General features: G+C 40.7%; 1 protein-coding gene across 3 annotated transcripts in view; it reads right to left on the bottom strand.

The window, feature by feature from the left end:
- The window catches only part of RELN (reelin), a 782,434-nt gene that overhangs the window by 328,144 nt on the left and 435,175 nt on the right, over window positions 1–19,115 (bottom strand). For 2 of the 3 annotated variants that reach the window (XM_082254410.1, XM_082254409.1), the window contains exons 13-16: window positions 11,158–11,270; window positions 4,258–4,466; window positions 3,253–3,381; window positions 1,925–2,034 (exon numbers count right to left, since the gene is read on the bottom strand). The exons of the other annotated variant lie outside the window; for it this stretch is intronic. In XM_082254410.1, the coding sequence (XP_082110536.1) occupies window positions 1,925–2,034; window positions 3,253–3,381; window positions 4,258–4,466; window positions 11,158–11,270 (561 nt within the window). The remainder of the gene's footprint in view (window positions 1–1,924; window positions 2,035–3,252; window positions 3,382–4,257; window positions 4,467–11,157; window positions 11,271–19,115) is intronic. 3 annotated transcript variants of the gene reach the window in all.

Below are 19,115 nucleotides of genomic sequence, written 5' to 3' on the forward strand. Positions count from 1 at the left end.
CTCAGATAAAACAAAGGCTGCTAATTGTATTGACAGACTATCATATATTTAATTTTTTATTTTGCCCACAGTTACATTTAAGAATGAAAAATAGGTCCCTGACTAAATGAATGTACACTGTAATTTTAAAAAAGGTTTATGTTACAGTTTACATACAGTTTAAAGAGAGGCTAGTCCAATTATTACAGTATTTTTAGTAAGTTTAAATAATGAGAATGTACACTTCTCTGAAAATTTAAAGTGGTTGTAAAGGCAGAAGGTTTTTAATCATAATGCATTCCTTGCATTAAAGTGGATGTAAACCCTCACATATACCCAGTGAAGTGAACAGCCTCAGATGATAACCAGAGATGAAACAAATCTCCCTACATAAGTTTTATTTGTATATCTGCTGTGTTTAGCTTTCTACACTGTTTAGAAAGTGAACATTGTGTTATCATTTTTTCTTTCTGTTCCAGCACTTGGTCTTGGCATACACTGTTTGACAGCTGATTGGAAGAAAAGGCACTACCCCCCCCCCCCCCTCCACATGTCTCTATGCACCCACCCCAGCACAAATTTCTAGCTGCTTTTATCTCCTGTGTCGGAGAGCTTGTCAGAAATGATCATGCGGATAACAGAGGAATGGAGCAGCAGAAAGACACAGGACTTAGGGCTTTGGAAAGAGAAAAGTAAACACTACATATATCAAAAAGAGCTGGGCTGACATGTATGGAAATATAGTGCATAAAAACAAGAAATGGGGGGCCTGTGGGTCTTTAAAGAGACATACAACAATTGTAAAATGACATTCGTGTATTGTATTGTATATATAAAATAGTAAGAAAAATAAACACATAATATCTCAGAAGACAAAGATGATCATCGACAAAGTATTCCCATTACATACATATACTTATTAGTCTGTTTTAACATCAACAATATCAATCGGTCTGTGTTGGATGAATCTTGTCGCGTTTCGCGAAGACACTATTTCGCTTCATCGGCAGAGAAGCACAGATATCTTCTCATGTAGCAGCAGCCTCTGAATTCAAAAGTGATCAAGATCCACTCATATGGACCCTACTGTTTTCCCATATCCAGACTAGAAAGTAAAAGTGCATGAAAAAAAAAAAAAAAGCAATCCTCCTCAAACAAAAGGAATGTTTGTGCTACTGAGTCCCTCTGGGAGTTGGGGGGAGCGGGGCACTGGGCCAGAGAGACACAACACAGGCAACCCTCCAGATGGAAAGGCCAAGAGATGGAAAAAGCCTGTACCTCTTCTGTCTGGCAACCGGAGTTGTGGAAGGTTGACCTTCTTTCTATTTTTCTTACTATTTTTATACAATAAACTAATGTAATTTTACAATTGTTGTATGTCTCTATGTCCACGGGCCCCATTTCTTGTTTTTAAACACTACAGATATATGTGCCCTGGTCAAATTTCATGAAAGGGGGTTTACATTCACTTTAGGATAAAAAAAAAATTCTGTGTGCAGCAGCCCCTCTCATACTTACCTAAACCTGATCTTTCCTCCAGCGATGTGCACGAGTGCCTCAGCCTCAGCCATTCTTCCTCCTGATTGACTGAGACACATCTGCGGTGCCATTGGCTCCCACTGCTGTCAATCGATTAGTTAGCCAATCAGGAAAGAAAGGGGCCAAACTGCAGCTCTGTGTCTGAATGGACACAGAGAACGGTGGCTCAGCTCGGCTGTCCCCATAGCAAGCGGCATGCTGTAGGGGCACTCGCCAAGAGAGCCGGCGAGGGACCCGAGAAAAGGAGGATCTGGGCTGCTCTGTGCATATTCACTTCACAGGGTAAGTATAACATGTTTGTTATTTTTAAAGAAAAAAAATGAGACTTTAAAATCACTTTAAGATTTTGAAGAAGTTTAAATTTAAGAAATGTATATAAATAAATATTTTGGGTTTGAATACTAACTGTTATCCAGCGCCCACATGTTGCCCATAACTGGCCCATTCTGTCTCCAGCGAATTCTTGTGTCTCTCGTCAGAGCTGCATTTGGAAGAGGAATAGTAATTCTATTCCACCTGAAAAAAATAAATATATATTGTTATAAATAAATACATATGTATAGTATATATATATATATATATATATATTTAAGTGGTTCAAAACTCTACAGGTTTTTATCTTATGCATTAAGGTAACAAAAACCTTCCACTGTCTGAGCCCTCTCTTGATCCTGTGCTTTCCTTGACTGCATTTCTTCTCTCATTTCTCCCTGTGCTCACAGGCTGTACTGATATGCCAATTATCTGCAAATGGCGCCTGTTGCTGTCAATCTTATTTCTGGGAGAAGGGAAAAGGGGGTGTGTCTGAGCCCCGCTGTTTGTGTCTATGTATGCACACAACCCTGTCTCACAAGTGCACCCACGTGTGTGCTCCCACAGCACACACCTTGCTATGGGGGCACGTACAAGAAAATAGGAGCAGAGAGTATCGGTGGAGGACCCCAGATAAGGAGGTAAGGGGCTGCTCTGTCCAATGCTATTACAAAGAGTAGGCAAGTATATCATATTTTCATTTTAATAAAAAAAAAACAACATAAAAGTTGTTGCTGTGAAATGTTGCATTCCATCAAAGGTTTACTTTACCAGCTAATGATATATCAGAAGCACTTTATTAAGAAAGGAGTTGTAATGTAAAATATGTAAATAAAAAATGAATGTCCCTTTGTGATATTTAGCTTACTGAAAATCTACCAACAATATGCTAGCCATCATTATACTAGAGACTAATTTAGGAGTTACTACCTTAATATTCAACAATGTAAGGGGTCATTACACCAATGAACTCCATCACACTTACAACCAAAGTAGTTGAACACCAGCTACCATCAACATAATGGGAAATTAAACCACCTACCACTAACATAAAGGACACTTCACCACTGACCACCAAAGTAAGGGGGCATTACACCAATGACTCAAGTTTCAATAAGAAAAAAACAAACTGAAAATAGTATTAAAACAGTACAAAGGGTGCTTCCTTGTTTGGTTCCTCTATTTGTTTTCTTGTTTTTTGGGAACATGCAAGATGGCTAATGAATATTTTGTAGTCCAGTTTTTTCTAGTAAAAAAACTAGCACACGTGTTCTTTAATTTTACAGTAATCTTTTCCCAATATGACAACAATTTTATAGGTGATTACAGATCATTACAGTAGAATGATTTAGACGAGAAAAACAAGGTTCACTGAATCACTTAAGACACACAAACATATAAAAATTACAGGAAATACCATACCCACTATAGTTGTCTGATGAGTAGACAGTGCTATGAGGAAGATGGGGTCCAGCACAAAGCTCGGGCAGACATTCAGAATGCAGTAAAGACCAAGACCGGCCATGATTAGTTGAAAATTCCAAGCTCACACTAGCAGTAAATATAAAGTTACATTAATATTTATTTGATTTGATAGAAAATATAGAAATAATGAGGACAATTTACTAAAGGAGCAGAGAATTCTCACAAAATAATTGTGTGAAATTTCTACTCTAATATTCAGTTGTGCAGATGAAATAAGTAAACAGGGACTTTCTTTTCACAAGATTGGGGAACCGAAGTTAATCTTTACACAATTTGTTTTGTGAACACTCTCAACTCTTTTAGTAAACCAGAATCATGTAAAAGCTAATCATAAAACTGAAGTTTAACAGTATTTTGACATGTTGGCACCATGAAAAACCCTTGAATGGTTATCTTCACACTAAAGAATATGGAACAGGTTTCAGCCCATGATGATGCAAATGATGTCCTGTTTATTCTCTTAGATAAAAAGGTGAAGCAGTCATGTGATTATGGAACATAATCAAATGAACACATTTTCCTGCTGTGGTTATTTTCTATATAAATATATAATTGCCACAGCAAACACATTAAAAACTATACTTGTAGTAACATTAAAATATTTCACAGCAGGCAGGTATGAATGAATGCTTTGCATTTCATTGAAGACTCCCTTATCATTCATTCAGTATACTGAGACACTGTGTAACATGTGCCCTTTTATGCCTTGTATTCCTGACAGGAAAGCCCTTCTGCCCACCATGGGAGTTCCTGTGATGTCTAAAGGGCATCAGGCAAAAGATGTCAGCAGGATTAATTAGCAGGACACTTTTACATTTCTTCTATAAATAGCAGAAATGTCAGCTGATCTGCAGCGATTGTCCATTGATAGTGCTAGCTCATATACAGTAGCATAGAGCATTTGAGAATTTGCTTTCACTCCAGCATCATATCCTTCTGTACCTGTTTCCTGGCTGATGAGATCCACATCCCAGATTAATCGAAAACTGTATCATGTGAGATTCAGTAGATGGTAGAACTGCCAGTACATGGAAAAAATCTACAGCCCACACATTTAAATTGTAACCTCGATGACTGTTTTGTTTGAGACAAAACTTGGTAGCTGGAGTCTGCAGATCTGGGCTTATGACAGTGGAAACCAGGGATGGAACCTTAAATATAAAAAAAAAACAAAAAAACGTAACTTCGCTATAATGATTAAATAGTATCCCAGCAATAGATTTATTATTTGCAGCAAGAAAAACCAGAACATTACAAGAAAATTGTCATGTAGTCATGCGGTTGCAAAAAAGTCCAGCCTTTCAATACTCCAGCAGTTTGGGAGCAATACACAACTACACACATAGTTGAAGCAAAAGCAATCTGCTATGATTTAATTGCAGTATATTAAATATAAGGCTATTAAAAGGAACACATTTAAAATTATAGTATCTATTTTTAACCTGTTAATGTCTAGGCAACAACCTAGAAAAAAAAATTAAATAAACTGCAAGGCTAAGCCAAAATTAGCTATTTTGAGAAATGTGCAGTTTAATAATGATCTATAATTGCTTACAGAATCATTGCTGAGACTGGAAACATTTGATTTAATTATTTAAAACACCAACTGTGAGCTGGCAGATTGGATAGACAGAAACAACATTTTTCATTAGTCAAGGGGAAAAGTCACACATTTTATTAAAATAATAGTCATTATAGAAAAGGGAAATCCAACTTTAGGTACCTTATTTGTTTGCATAAAGGTTAAAGTGCCTATTACCATTTGAAGGTATGGGACAAGAGATACTTTCCAACAGAGAACTTGTGTCTGGTAAACTTTGTCACTGCACTCCACACTGCTTAACTAAATAAGTCAGAAACCAGGCTCCAAAAAAACCCACATTAACTGCTATTTTTAGGTTAACTTTTGGAGCAAGTGTTAATCATAGTTGGCAAACTATATACACTGCTCAAAAAAAAAATAAAGAAACACTTTGAAAACACATCAGATCTCAATGGGGAAAAATATTATGCTTGATATCTATACTGATATGGCTGGGTAATTTGTTAGGAATTAAAGGATGCCACATCGTTTAATGGAAATGAAAATGATTAACCTACAGAGGGCTGAATTCAAAGACACCCCGAAAATCAAAGTGAAAAAATAATGCAGAAGGCTAGTCCATTTTGCTGAAATTTTATTGCAGCAACTCAAAACGGTACTCAGTAGTTTGTATGGCCCCCATGTGCTTGTATGCATGCCTGACAACATTGGGGCATGCTGCTTTTGAGATGACAGATGTTGTCCTGGGGTATTTCCTCCCAGATCTGGACCAGGGCATTACTGAGCTCCTGAATAGACTGAGGTGCAACCTGGTGGCGTCAGATGGACCAAATCATAATGTCCGAGAGGTGTTCTATGGGATTTAGTTCAGGCGAGCGTGGGGGCCATTCAATGGTATCAATTCCTTCATCCTCCAGGAACTGGCTGAATACTCTCACTGCATGAGGCCGAGCATTGTTGTGCACAAGGGTTGGAACCCAGGACCCATTGCACCAGCGTAAGGTCTGACAATGGGTCCAAGGATTTCATCCCAATACCTAATGGCAGTCAGGGTACCACTGTCTAGCCTGTAGAAATATTTGCGTCTCTTCAATAATATGCCTCCCATGACCATCACTGACCAACGATGGTGGCGGCGCCCAGACTACGTCTTTTGATGACGAAACGTTGGCGACTCCAGACGCAACGTCCACACGCCCCTTCTCTGAGCCGGCTATTATTGTCTATGTTGACTGGATACATGCGGGACGCCATGATTGAATCCCCAGCCACCATTCTTTATGTGCTTGCTTGTACTACATCTATGCGAGTAGTTTTTTAAAATAAACTTCACCATTGTCATTTATGGGATTACGCTATGGTCTTTTGTACATTCTTTTTCTATACATCCATCTGACCACTATGCTGCTTCCTTGAGGAATTTACTATTCCACGGCGCTACCCATGGTTTCTTGGATTTCCTGAGATCTATGTGATATGCTTTATCTGGCGAGGCTTTCTCATTCATTTGAGTAGCCACAGCGTTTTGGTAATCTGCTTCCCACACTAGTGCACTGTGGTGTCCCCACTCTACACATTCCCTGGGTGTCACAGTAATGAAGGACTGTTATCACAATTACCTTCTTGGATTTGTTTATTTTTGGACTTTTCTTTGGGAATTATAGTCACTTTATACTTACTTCCTTATGTTTCTTCAAAATGAATGAATTTTTTTGTCATTGTATTTATACTTAGCGCTGCACTTTTTGTGAATATTTGTACCTTTTGATCACTGTCCGTGGATCTTGTGCTAGCTGCTTTTTTTATTTTCTTTCACCCAATTTTTCACATTTATATCAATTTATTAGCGCAGAAATACCCCTTTATTTTACCAAATACATACATAAGTCCCACCCACATATGTAAACAGTGTTCAAACCACACATGTGAGGTATTGCCACGACCGTTCGAGCGAGAACGGTCGTTGTGTGAGCACCCCCCAGGGATGTGTTGGATGGGGCCATGTCCCCTCCCCCCTCTACACCCAGCCCTTCACTGTGTGTTATCGTTCTGCTCCTCACTATAATACCTGACATGTTGTGTTTCGTATCTCAGCTCTGGATGAAGGGGACATTGCCCTTCTGAAGGTAAAAAACAAAGGTGACCAGCGCTATGGAGTATGCAGTGAACAGTGAATTAAATAGTAAGCAGCCAACAACCAAAACCCCGAAGGGTTTAAGAATAAAGTGAATATGCAAGGGGGTTGAGACGGCGCTACCTATAAGTGATCGAGTGCTATTTAAAGTGCAGTCATGTGCAAGGACCTCATAAATTAAATCTAAAAAAAAAGGGGGGTGACACCCACAAATTATAATACCAAAAGAAAAAGTAAGAAACACACTTCTGTGTCAATCCAATCAAATCGGTTGGATCTATTAGTGTATGGTGGAATTTATACAAAAGTGCTATAGGTGCAACATATAAACAAAATCTCATATAGTAGTAAATTTATTCCAGTGTTAAAGTAATACAGTGCAAAGGGTTAAACAAATAATAATAAATGGTATGTAATGCTTGATTGTTGTGGAAACAAAAGAAATTCCTGGTGGTGAAGTGGTGAAAGTGGGGAAATAATTCCAAAAGTGATATATCCCACAAATGTTAGGTGCTGCAATCACCTAAGAGACCACTGCTCCAGCAGACGTCCTCTGACGAAACGCGTAGGGCGGGTCCATTGCGTCATAGCGTCACTTCCGGTTTTGGACTTTGCAGCCGTGGAACGCAGAAGTTTCCCGGCGTGGCTCAACACTGATCCGAGGCAGCTTCACCGTGAGTTTATACTACTTTTGTATCGGCATTTCTACTATGTACTGCTTTATGGGGCTCCCCTCTCTCTCCCCTATGTGAGACCGCCAGCCTGTGCCTTGCTGGATCGCGGAGAGGAACCCCGGAATACACTTCAGCTGGACCACTTCACCCAACAGGCTGTATATGTAATACAACACCTAGTGGTCTCTTAGGTGATGCATGACATGTTAGGTATCTTTTTACTCGGCGTAACATCGTCTTTCACATTATAGAAAAAAAATATATATTTAATGTTTGGGGATACAAAGTAATTTTCTAACAAAGAATACTGATTTTAACTTGTAAGCAACATATGTCAGAAAAGGGCTTAGGCTCCAAGGGGTTAAGTACCGTAGTTTGTGCACAGTTTTAAAGCATGTATCTATTTACTCAGCGTAACATCATCTTTCACATTATACAAAAAAATTGGGCTAACTTTACTGTTTTGTTTTTTCTTTAATTCATAAAAGTGTATTTCTTCCAAAACAATTGCATTTGAACAACCGCTGTGCAAAAAATGCAGTGTGACATAAAATATTGCACCGATAGCATTTTATTCTCTAGGGGAAAAAAATAAAATAAATATATATATATATATATATATATATATATATATATATATATATATATAATGTTTGGGGTTCTAAGTAATTTTCTAGCAAAAAATACTGATTTTAACTTGTAAGCAACATTAAAAAAAAAGCTTAGGCATGAAAGGGCTAAAAAAAGAGCAAGAGCCTGTATCTCGGCCAAGTGGAAGCAGAGAAGCCTTGCCACTGTAGGTCAATTGATTGTGCCAGTTAATGAGAACACAGGGATGGCTAGGTGGAAGGAGGGCACATTTAGAAAGACATGGTTTTATTGGCAATAATTCAGGTTCTCCTCAGAATATAAAGATGCTAAAATTATTCACATCTGTTCTGTAAAAGAAGGACATTCTTGCTATAAAAGTTTCCCAAACCTAAGTGATTGTAAAAGTCTCCTTTTCATTTTTTCAATAAAAATACCAAACATGTTATATTTACCTGCTCTTTGCAGTTGGCTTTGCACAGAGCAGCCTGCATCCTCCTCTTCTCGGGTCCCTTTTTGGCTCTCCTGGCCCACACAGCAAACAGCTTGCTATGGGGTCACCAAAGCCGAATCATCCGTGTATCCATTCAGACATGGAAGCACAGTTCGGCCTGTCCCCTTTCTCTCTTGATTGGCAAGCTGATTATAATTGACAGCACTGGGAGCAAATAGCGCCGCTGCTGTGTCTTAGCCAATGAGGAGAGTCCTGGATGGCTGAGACAGTCGTGGAGATCGCTGGATCAAGATGGGCTCAGGTAAGCATCAGGGGGGCTGAGGGGGCTGCTGCACACAGAAGGTTTTTTGGATCTTAATGCATAGAATGCAATAATATAAAAAAAAACTTTCTGACTTTACAAACCCTTCAAATTCTTTTATACTGGGAATAGTTCCTAAAATCCCAAATGATAAATATTGTATGCAAACGGTAAAGTATGTTTAGTATAAGAATAAAGTGACATTTTATTAGCTGCTAGTGCCCTTTTAATGGAAAATAAAACACACTTTGTGACATTAATGATAGCAAATGTTCCTTATAAAGAAAATGTGTGTAGATTCTTATTTTGAAATACATGGGTTAAATGTCATCAGAGAAACATTGCTTAGTTTTCCTTCTTTATATGACTGCCTGGAAGGAACGCTTACTTTGTTACTTCAATACACTGGGATTGATTTCATAAGGAAGAGAAACTATTAACTTAGCAAAGTGAATGAATTTAGGTGATAAACATTTGACTTTGTATAGCTAATTATGTGCAAAGGTGAAAACATTTTTTTCCCTGCAATTCATTGGATAATAAGAGTAAACACAGTTTTATGTTTAAAAGATCTTCAGCTAAGGACTGAATATTCTCTATTATATGCTGTTCCACGTTAGAAAATATTAAAATTAGTGGGTCACAGGGCTGCATCAAGGGGGGGCAAAGGGAACTCACTTTGTGTACAGTGTTTTTGGTTGGGGTGGGAGCAACCTGGCGAGTTCTCTCCAGCTACACCACTACAAGGGTTTCAGGACAATGAGAGCAGTGTAATCACCATCAGCGGGTTGAGCTGTCAGAGCAGGCAGGCAGCAATGGGTTAGGTGGGTCAAGCAGTTCCAGGAAAGGCAGGGCTCTCTTGAGGAGAAGAGGTAAGGCCAGGTTCATCAGAACAGGGGATCAGCTTTTTCTCCATCATCCATGTCCTCATCTGACTCAAATTTGAGGTAGGCGTTTCTCCCTGCCTGCAGAGATTTAATGCACCTCTCTCCAATCTGAACTTCATTATGGGATCTATGTGAATCAGGCTATGAGTGTTTAATATTGCTAGACTCAGAACTGTGTCCATTCCTCTGATGTTGTGCTTCCTTCTTTCTTCCAGGCTGAGTGTCTCCTTAGCACTCCCTGTTGGAGGTACAGCACTGGACAGGCTGATTGTAAGCGGAGTGCGGGCTGGGCTCTGATGTCTCTGTTCACTGATTTGCATACACAGGCTAACTTGTCAGATTGCTCCTCGTATGCATAATTTCTTTTGTTGGTTTTCTTATTTTATATTATCACAGTTATTTCTCCTTACAGATCACCCATATGCTATTTTTTTTTCCAAAACATTTTATTGAGGTAAAATGGAACGACATAACAAGTGAACATCACTTTTAGGCAGTACAAAGTGCATTAAAAAGAAAAACAAGGGAAACAGCAACAGTACGCACCGTGAATAGGGTTGAGTGAACAAACCACGACACAATCATACAGTGAAGTACAGGAATGTGCAAGATCATCACAAGTCAGGCAGTGTAAACCGTTTAGTAAGGTGAGGGCAATCTTGGTCCCCATACTCTTGGTGCAGGGCCGTGGGGATAACACGTAAACAAGAAACCGTTGTGACCTCCACCACGGTTGGGTGTGCAACGGATAAGGCACCGTCAAGGGCAGTGGTGGCTCCCCCCATATGTCCGGACACCCCCAAGGGGGAACACGCTGTATCCGGGCATAGGGGGACCCATATGCTATTTAAGACTTGAGTTATATAGTAAACTCTTATTGCCCCTACATAATATTCTTTATGTTCTTAAATATCCTGTAGCAATCGGTCAGATCAGCAAAATTTGCCAGCCCTTGCATTTTAGAAGAGTCTGCCTGAACAATCAAGTTAGATTATACCCACTCTTATCCCAACACATACAACATCTGTGTTTGTATGTGATCAGGGGGAGAGGGGTGCAGTTTGGTATCTTTGCTCTGGGCACTGAATGACCTTCTCCTGGCACTGCTGGTTCAGCATTGAAGCAACCAGCATTTTTAGAAGGAGATCATCAGTACCAGCTCAAGTATATTTCTAAATACAGTTTTACAGGCTTAGCTGTGTGTCTTTATAACAATGAATAGTTAATTGAAGGTATGCTATCTCTGAGCTCTCAGACTCACCTTGTAAGAGGAAAATGCCAGTGTATCCATAACAATATGCTCCTTCCTGCCATCCACTTGTGCATAGAGGAGAACATCGTGCTCATGTGATTCTCCTGGACTGCAGAGTCCACCTAAAGGTAAGCATTGTTATTAAAATTATACAATAGCTAAACAGAAGAAAACATAGAAGACATTTCTAGCTCTGCATAACAAAATGTAGCTTTCTTCCCAAAATCTACTCTGTAAACTTCCAGCTGACTTGTTCTTCAAGGCCTTTGAAATATATTCTTTCAAAAGGCCTAGTTTATCCATGTTTTTATATTGGGGTTAGAAAAAAAAAAAAAATAGGTACATACTGGGTACTTTCTAGGTGCTAAATAAATGTATTACATATACACATTCTATATTAATAAAAATCTTTAATTGTATTGGTATACATGTTAAAAAAAGCTATACTTAAAACACAGAAGACAAATTGTTCTTTTCCTGTGAAGCCTCATAGGCTCCTTTCACACACTCAGTCCGTTTTTCTCAGCGGGGGATGGAGCCGCCGATCCCCCGCTGAGCAGCAGGAAGACAGCTGTGTCTCCGCGCTGTGTGCGGAGACACAGCTGACAGTTCCCCATGCATCTCTATGGGGGAAATCGGATGTCAACGGACCGTCAGTACGTTCTCACCCGTTCCCATCCGATCCGATCCACTGGACGGATGGAAAATAGGGTTTCCATCTGTCCAGATTTGACGGATCGGATCGGGTCGGATGTCAGCGGACATGTCTCCGCTCACATCCGATGCCCCATAGGAATGCATGGGGGGACCGTTCAGATCCGCCAAAAAAACGGACAGGCGGATCTGAACGGTCCGCCTGTGTGAAAGGGGCCTTAGGCTACGTTCACATCTTTGCATTGCTATATACAGGCGTTTTTTAGGCATTTTTTCAAGCGTTTTTATGGGCGTTATTACAGGCGATTTTACAGGCGTTTTTGTGCAGGCGTTTTTAGGTTGACAAGTGAAAGTAGAAAAAAATAAAAACATCTGTAATCTGCCCAAAAAGAAGCTCACATACTTTTTTGAGCATTGGGCATTTTGCTTAAAACGTCAAAACGCTCAGATGTGAACAGGGGCCATTGAAATGAATAGGATTTGTCTTGTTGGGCGTTTTTTGAGCTGATCCTAGAGCAGAAAAACGCCCCAAAACGCCTACATGTGAACTTAGCCTTAATAATCAACTTCCCATAATACACCTTTTTAACATATTACCATGATTACCCCACCTTCTAGAGCAGTAACTACATCAATAGAATGCTGATTGTAGTTATACAGCCCAGACAGGTTCAATGCGTTTTTCAAGTCAGTTGACCCGCTTTATCAGAAACTGTGAAAAAGACAAGTTGAACAATCAATAGAATGTTCACAGCATTTCATTACCCTAGATTACCCAGGTGAAGGTGCCATAGAAGCTAAACCAAACCTAGGCGTCCTAACCATCAGGACATACCACAAAATAATGAATTCTGTATTCACTGTTGTTAATGTGTGCAACTAAGCTCACAGGGCAGCACCAAATACTGCAGCCAATCAATTGGCAATTGGCTATGCTTGCAGAGCTGCACAAAGTAATGAGGCTAACCAATGGTGACTCCTCACTTGCATATGTCCTTGACTCCTGAACTAGACCCCTGTACTATCTCCCATTCCCTCATACTAGTAAAATAAATTGTAATATATGCAGTATAAAAATATATATATATATATACATATATACACACACATATAGTTAATAGTACAATATATAAAAGCCACAAGAACTATTCAGAACTGAAAAAATGTAAAGTGTATTTAACCCGGTTGCCGACCGGCCGGCGCAGATATGCTGCGGCAGGCTGGCTCGGCTGCGCATCTGCCCCCATTAGGCAGCGGAAACCTGATCTACGGGGTCGGCGACCGCGATTGCTCCCCGATGAGAGAGAAGGACGGTCTGCTGTTGTAAACACAGCAGACCGTTGTTCTCTCTGGAATGAACACAGAGCGCCTGTGATCCTCCTATTTAAGATCACAGGTCTCTGTGTTGATTCCACAATCCTTCCCCCATACAGTTAGAAAACACTCCCCAAGGCTTTGATCACCCATGGATTAACCCCTTCCCTGCCAGTGTCATTATTACAGTACCAGTGCATATTTTTAGCACCGATTACTGTAGTAATGTCACTAGTCCCCTCAAAAGTGTAAAAAATGTCAGTTAGGGGTCGGATCTGTCCACTGCAATGTCGCAGTCCCGCTAAAAATTGCAGATCGCCGCCATTACTAGTAAAAATAAATAAATAAATAAAAACTACATAAATCTTTCCCCTAGTGGTAAACGCAACTAATTTTACACAAACCAATCAAAATACGCTTATTGGGATTTTTTTTACCAAAAATATGTAGCAGAATACAAATTGGCCTAAAAGGATAAAAAAAATTGATTTTTACTTTTTTTTTTGGGAATGTTATATATCAGAAAGTGAAAATTATCTTTTTTTTCAGAATTATCATTTTTTTTTTTCAGAATTTGTCTCTCTTTTTTTGTTTATAGCGCAAAAAATAAATCGCACGGGTGATCAAATACCACCAAAAGAAAGCTCTATTTATGGGAAAAAAAAGGATATCAATTTTATTAGAATACAGCATCGCGCGACCGCGCAATTGTCAGTGAGCTTTTGATAACGCTCTGATTGGCGGAGCGAAACGCGTCAAGCTGTCCGAATACGTAGTACGTCATTTCCGGCTGCAACCACTTCCGGCTTCCGGTTACACGGGTGGACCGCACAGCCATTTGTTTGGCAACCCGTGGGTTTGCTTAAGGCGGATTGATTCTCCACATATTGTAAGTGTATCTTTATGTTGCGTGTACAATAAACTTATTGAACATATTACACGATGATGGCCCTTTTCTTTGCATGAAATTGGGGAGCAATTCCTGGATAAAGTGTGGGACAGTGGATCAGCACCCTCATTCCGCTGGCGATCCATAGAGGTGCCTGCCCCATAGGACCACTTATAAGGCGAATTTATACTCAGCTTCTGGTGAGTGGGGAACCGAGAGGGGAGCACCAACTCACTAGGACTGAGCACTGGCACTTTATATATTTATAGATATTTTTCAAGCACGAAGCACTTGTATGAGCACAGAGACTTGCACTTTATGAGTTTGGGAAGAAGATTTTATGAATGTTATGAACTATATATTTTTTACACATGTAATGCTTCACATATGGAATTGATTTTGTATATATTTATTACTGATATTTATTTACTGTTGATATTAAGCTTGGTTGCACAATATTAGCATGCACATTGTTTACAGTTATTTATAAGCACAGATTTGCACGAGCACTTTATTTATTAGCACAAGTATATATTTGATGTTAAAGGTTTCGGTTATAAGCAGCGCAGGTACATAGTGTTTTATTGTTTGAAAAGGCACCACCTTTTATACCAGCAGCAGCTTATTTATGGTTATTTATTAATTTTTTTAGTATTTATATTGGTTAATTTACACTTACCGAACCAAGTGTTCCTAAGCGCAAGCCCCTCATATTTCATAACTGGCTAAGTATTGTATCAAATATATTAATTTCTGTACACATACAAATACATACTTGGGAATGTTATTAGTAACTTTTTTCTACTTTTATAACTAATTTTTTGGGTCCTTAACATTGTACTGGAAAGCGCAAAGATGACAATAAAGGAAACCTGTAAACAGTATAATGTAGGTTGCCACTGCAGATCTATTGGTTCCAAAATGCTAAATCTGTGGCTGTCATACGCATACTTTGGCTTAATAGTTTGAGTCACAGGCAAAATATTATAAAGATAAAGAACTGTCACTTTCATATACTGCGTGGTTACTCTGGATTTGTGATCAGAAGTACAAGGGTCAGACTAAAAGGAAGGAGGCCAAAAATGGCAGTCCTCATATTATTACAAGCCAGGGGCCGATCCTAGGTGGGTGCACGGGGTGCCCTGCGCCCAGGCACCGTGAGCTGATCAGGTGCCGTGAGCTGAACAAGCGCCATGAACTGAACAGTGTTGCAAACCGCCCTCCGACCAGCTCGGCTCGAAACTGCACATGCGCAGTTCTGGAGGTGCTCGAGAGCCAGCCGCCCGAGACGATGTGATCCGAGTCTCTGCAGCTGCAACAATTGCTCCGCCCCCCGCCACCTCTCAGCCAATCAGCATTAGAGATCTACTGTTACCCGCCCCACCTTCTGCAACCTGCCACATTTGAAAAGAAGATGTGGGCAGTCAGAAGACGGGGCTGTACTGTATCGAGGCGGGTGGGAGTCTGCTGTCCTCAGTAACCAGGTTAATTTAAAAAAACTGATTTGAAGCTCTTGCAGATGTGGGTTGGAAAGAAGAAGCACTGGAAGTGAGCAGAAGTCTCTTTATTGTGTTTGCTGGGCAGGCCGAGGCTGGCAGGAGATGACACCCGCAGAGGGATGGGAGGAGGAGGTCACAAGGATGGATCTCAGAAATTTTTGCTGGTAATTGTAGTCCCTAACCTTTGCGCATGTGATCCCCCAAAAGTGAAGGACTACAGGTCTCAGCATGAATCCCTCAGAGCTGAGGATGTATCACACCCTGCCCCCCCAACTAGTGAAGGACTACAGGTGCCAAAGTCCCAGCCTGAACCCCTCAGAGCTGAAGAGGTGTCCCCCCTGCCCCCCAACTAATGAAAAACGACAGGTCACAGCATGAACCCGTCAGATATAAGGGGCACATCCTTAGATCTCAGGGGTTCATGCTGGAACTTGTAGTCCTTAACTTTTGGGGGGGGGGGATCACATTCTTAAATCTCAGGGGCTCATGTTGGGACTTGTTGACCTCCACTAGTTGGGGGGGGGGGGGGTGTCACATCCTCAGCTCTGAGTGGTTCATGCTGGGACTTGTACTCTGTCACTTTTGGAGGATGTGACCCTCCCTAAAGTGAAAAACTGCAAGTCCCAGAACCCGTCAGATATAAGGAGTCACGTCCTTAGTTCTCAGGGGTTCATGCTGAAGCTTGTAGTCCTTCACTTTTGAGGGGGGATCACATTCTTAAATCTCAGGGGCTCATGTTGGGACTTGTTGTCCTCCACTAGTTGGAGGAGGGTGTCACATCCTCAGCTCTGAGGGGTTCATGTTTGGACTTGTTATCTGTCACTTTTGGGGGATGTGACCCTCCCTAAAGCGAAGAACTGCAAGTCCCAGCATGAACCCTTCAGAACTGAGGATATGTCACCCTCCCCCAACTAGTGGAGGACAACAAGCCCCAATAGGCGCATATTGATTGGTTTGCGCAAAAGTTATAGCGTCTACAAACTATGAAACATACAGTATATATATATATATATATATATATATTTTTTTTTTACTACTAGTGGTGGCGATCAGTGACTTATAGCAGGACTCATTGCCTTAGAAACATTTGTAAATGGGGGGAGTTAAACGATGACCACGCCCATGTGGGGGTGCCAGAAATATTTCTGCACCCAGGTGTCTGTGTCCCTAGGATCAGCCCTGTTACAAGCATACTAAAAGAGTAATGTATATGGATTTTGTGCATAATTAGTTCTTTATTATGTTTTTTTTTATCATATTTTACAATACATTTTTAAGCCATTATGTGGAGCTTTGGACTACTATTTCTGTTTTTCAACTCAGAGATTGCTTCTTGGATGTTAAAGCCCAAAACGTACAGTGCCTTGAAAAGGTATTCACTCATACCCCTTGAAATTGTTCACATTTTGTCATGTTACAACCACAAACGTAAATGTATTTTATTGGAATTTTATGTGATAGACCAACACAAAGTGGCACATAATTGTAAAGTAGAAGGAAAATGATAAATGGTTTTCAGAATATTTTACAAATAAATATCTGAAAAGTGTGACATGCATTTTTATTCATCTCCCTTGAGTCAATACTTTGTAAAACCACCTTTCGATGCAATTACAGCTGTAAGTCTTTTTGGGGATGTCTCTACCACCTTTGCACTTCTAGAGTGAAATTTTGCCCATTCTTCTTTGAAAAATAGCTCAACCTCTGTCAGATTGGATGGAGAGCATCTGTGAACAACAATTTTCAAGTCTTGCCACAGATTCTCAAATGGATTTAGGTCTGGACTTTGACTGGGCCATTCTAACACATGAATATGCATTGATCTAAACCAGTGGTCCTCAACCCTGGTCCTCGGGGCCCACTAACAGGCCAGGTTTGCAAGATAACTAAATTACATAACAGGTGATCTCATTTGCTGCTCAGTGATTGCAGTATTCTAGTCTGCATCTCCCCAAGGTAATACTTAAAACCTGGCCTGTTAGTGGGCCCCGAGGACCGGAGTTGAGGATCACTGATCTAAACCATTCCAATGTAGCTGTGGCTGTATGTTTAGGGTCGTTGTCCTGCTGGAAGGTAAACCTCCGCCCCAAGATTGTCCTGTGTTTGACTCCATCTATCTTCCCATCAACTCTGACAAGCTTTCCTGTCCCTGCTGAAGAAAAGCATCCCCACAACATGATGCTCCCACCACCATGTTTCACAGGGGGGATGGTATGTTCAGAGTGATGTGCAGTGTTAGTTTCCTGCCATGCATAGCGCTTTGCTTTTTGGACAAAAAGTTAAATTTTGGTCTCATCTGACCAGAGCACCTTCTTCCACATGTTTTCTGTGTCCCCTACATGGCTTCTCGCAAACTGCAAACGGGACTTCTTTTGGCTTTCTTTTAACAATGGCTTTCTTCTTGACACTCTTCCATAAAGGCCAGATTTGTGGAGTACATGACTAATAGTTGTCCCATGGACAGATTATCCCAACCTGAGCTGTGGATCTCTGCAGCTCCTCCAGAGTTACCATGGGCCTCTTGGCTGTTTCTTTGATCCATCTCTTGCTACCATTAGAGTATCCTTTACCATGTATTAAATGTTTGTTTGCAGATTTGGTGCTATACATATTGAATCTAGCCACCTTTTATTTTTCCCTCTGTGGCAGGGAAAGTATGAACTTTTAGAGCCTGGGGGACCATCACAATTCATTTGCCCACTACTCCTCTGTGCACAGCATGCCTCTCATCCCACCTCCTCTGCACGCTGCTCCCAACTCCTCTATCAACCCCTCTCCTTCTCTACATCTTCACTGTTTCTCCACACTTTAACCCTGACTCCCCTGCATACCCTTCATGGCTCTATTCCTACACTTCTCCCACTCCTCTACATATTGCTCCAGGTTATCTCTATCCCTGGTACTGACTACTTTGCATACAATTATGAAACCCAATCACATGGAACAAGGTCACAGCTTCCTAGCCACCTTGCCAGTCAATCACAGTGCCCACCCCCCCCCCCTACTTCCCCTCTCAATCACAGTGCTCTCCTCGCACTCTTGGTCTAAGCGCCCCTCTCCCACCATGCCCTTGGTCTCAGTGCACTCCTTCTTTGTCTCTTAGCCACAGTATCCCTTCTTCTACCCACTTCACTACAGAATCACAGTGCCCATTCCTCACCCGCCTCCCTGCATGGTTACAGTGCCTACGTCCCACCCACTTCACCCTAGAGTCACAACACTCACTTTGTCCCTCAGTCACAGTGCTCCTCTCCCACCAACCTCAACCCACGGTCACAGCACCCGATTCTCCCTCAACTCCCTGTCCCTGTACCCTCTCCCACTTCAGTCACAACACCTCCTGGTCACTACACTTCTCTTACACCCACCTCTACCACCAATTCTGCAATGACAATTAGCTCTGTTCCACAAACCTACTTATACTGGAACAGGCACATTATAATTCTAATTAGAAAAATAACAAGTTAAAAAAACACATTATAGTTACCCCTTAAAAGCAAAACTTCCTTTGACAATAATAAAAAAAAGAAAAAAAAAAAAGAATAACAATTCTTAAACTTATAAACTTTGACCATTCCAGAAATGTATGACTGCATACAGAACTATAGAAC

The sequence above is a fragment of the Pelophylax lessonae genome (genome assembly GCF_965119305.1).
Source record: "Pelophylax lessonae genome assembly, chromosome: 4".
NCBI lineage: Eukaryota > Metazoa > Chordata > Amphibia > Anura > Ranidae > Pelophylax > Pelophylax lessonae.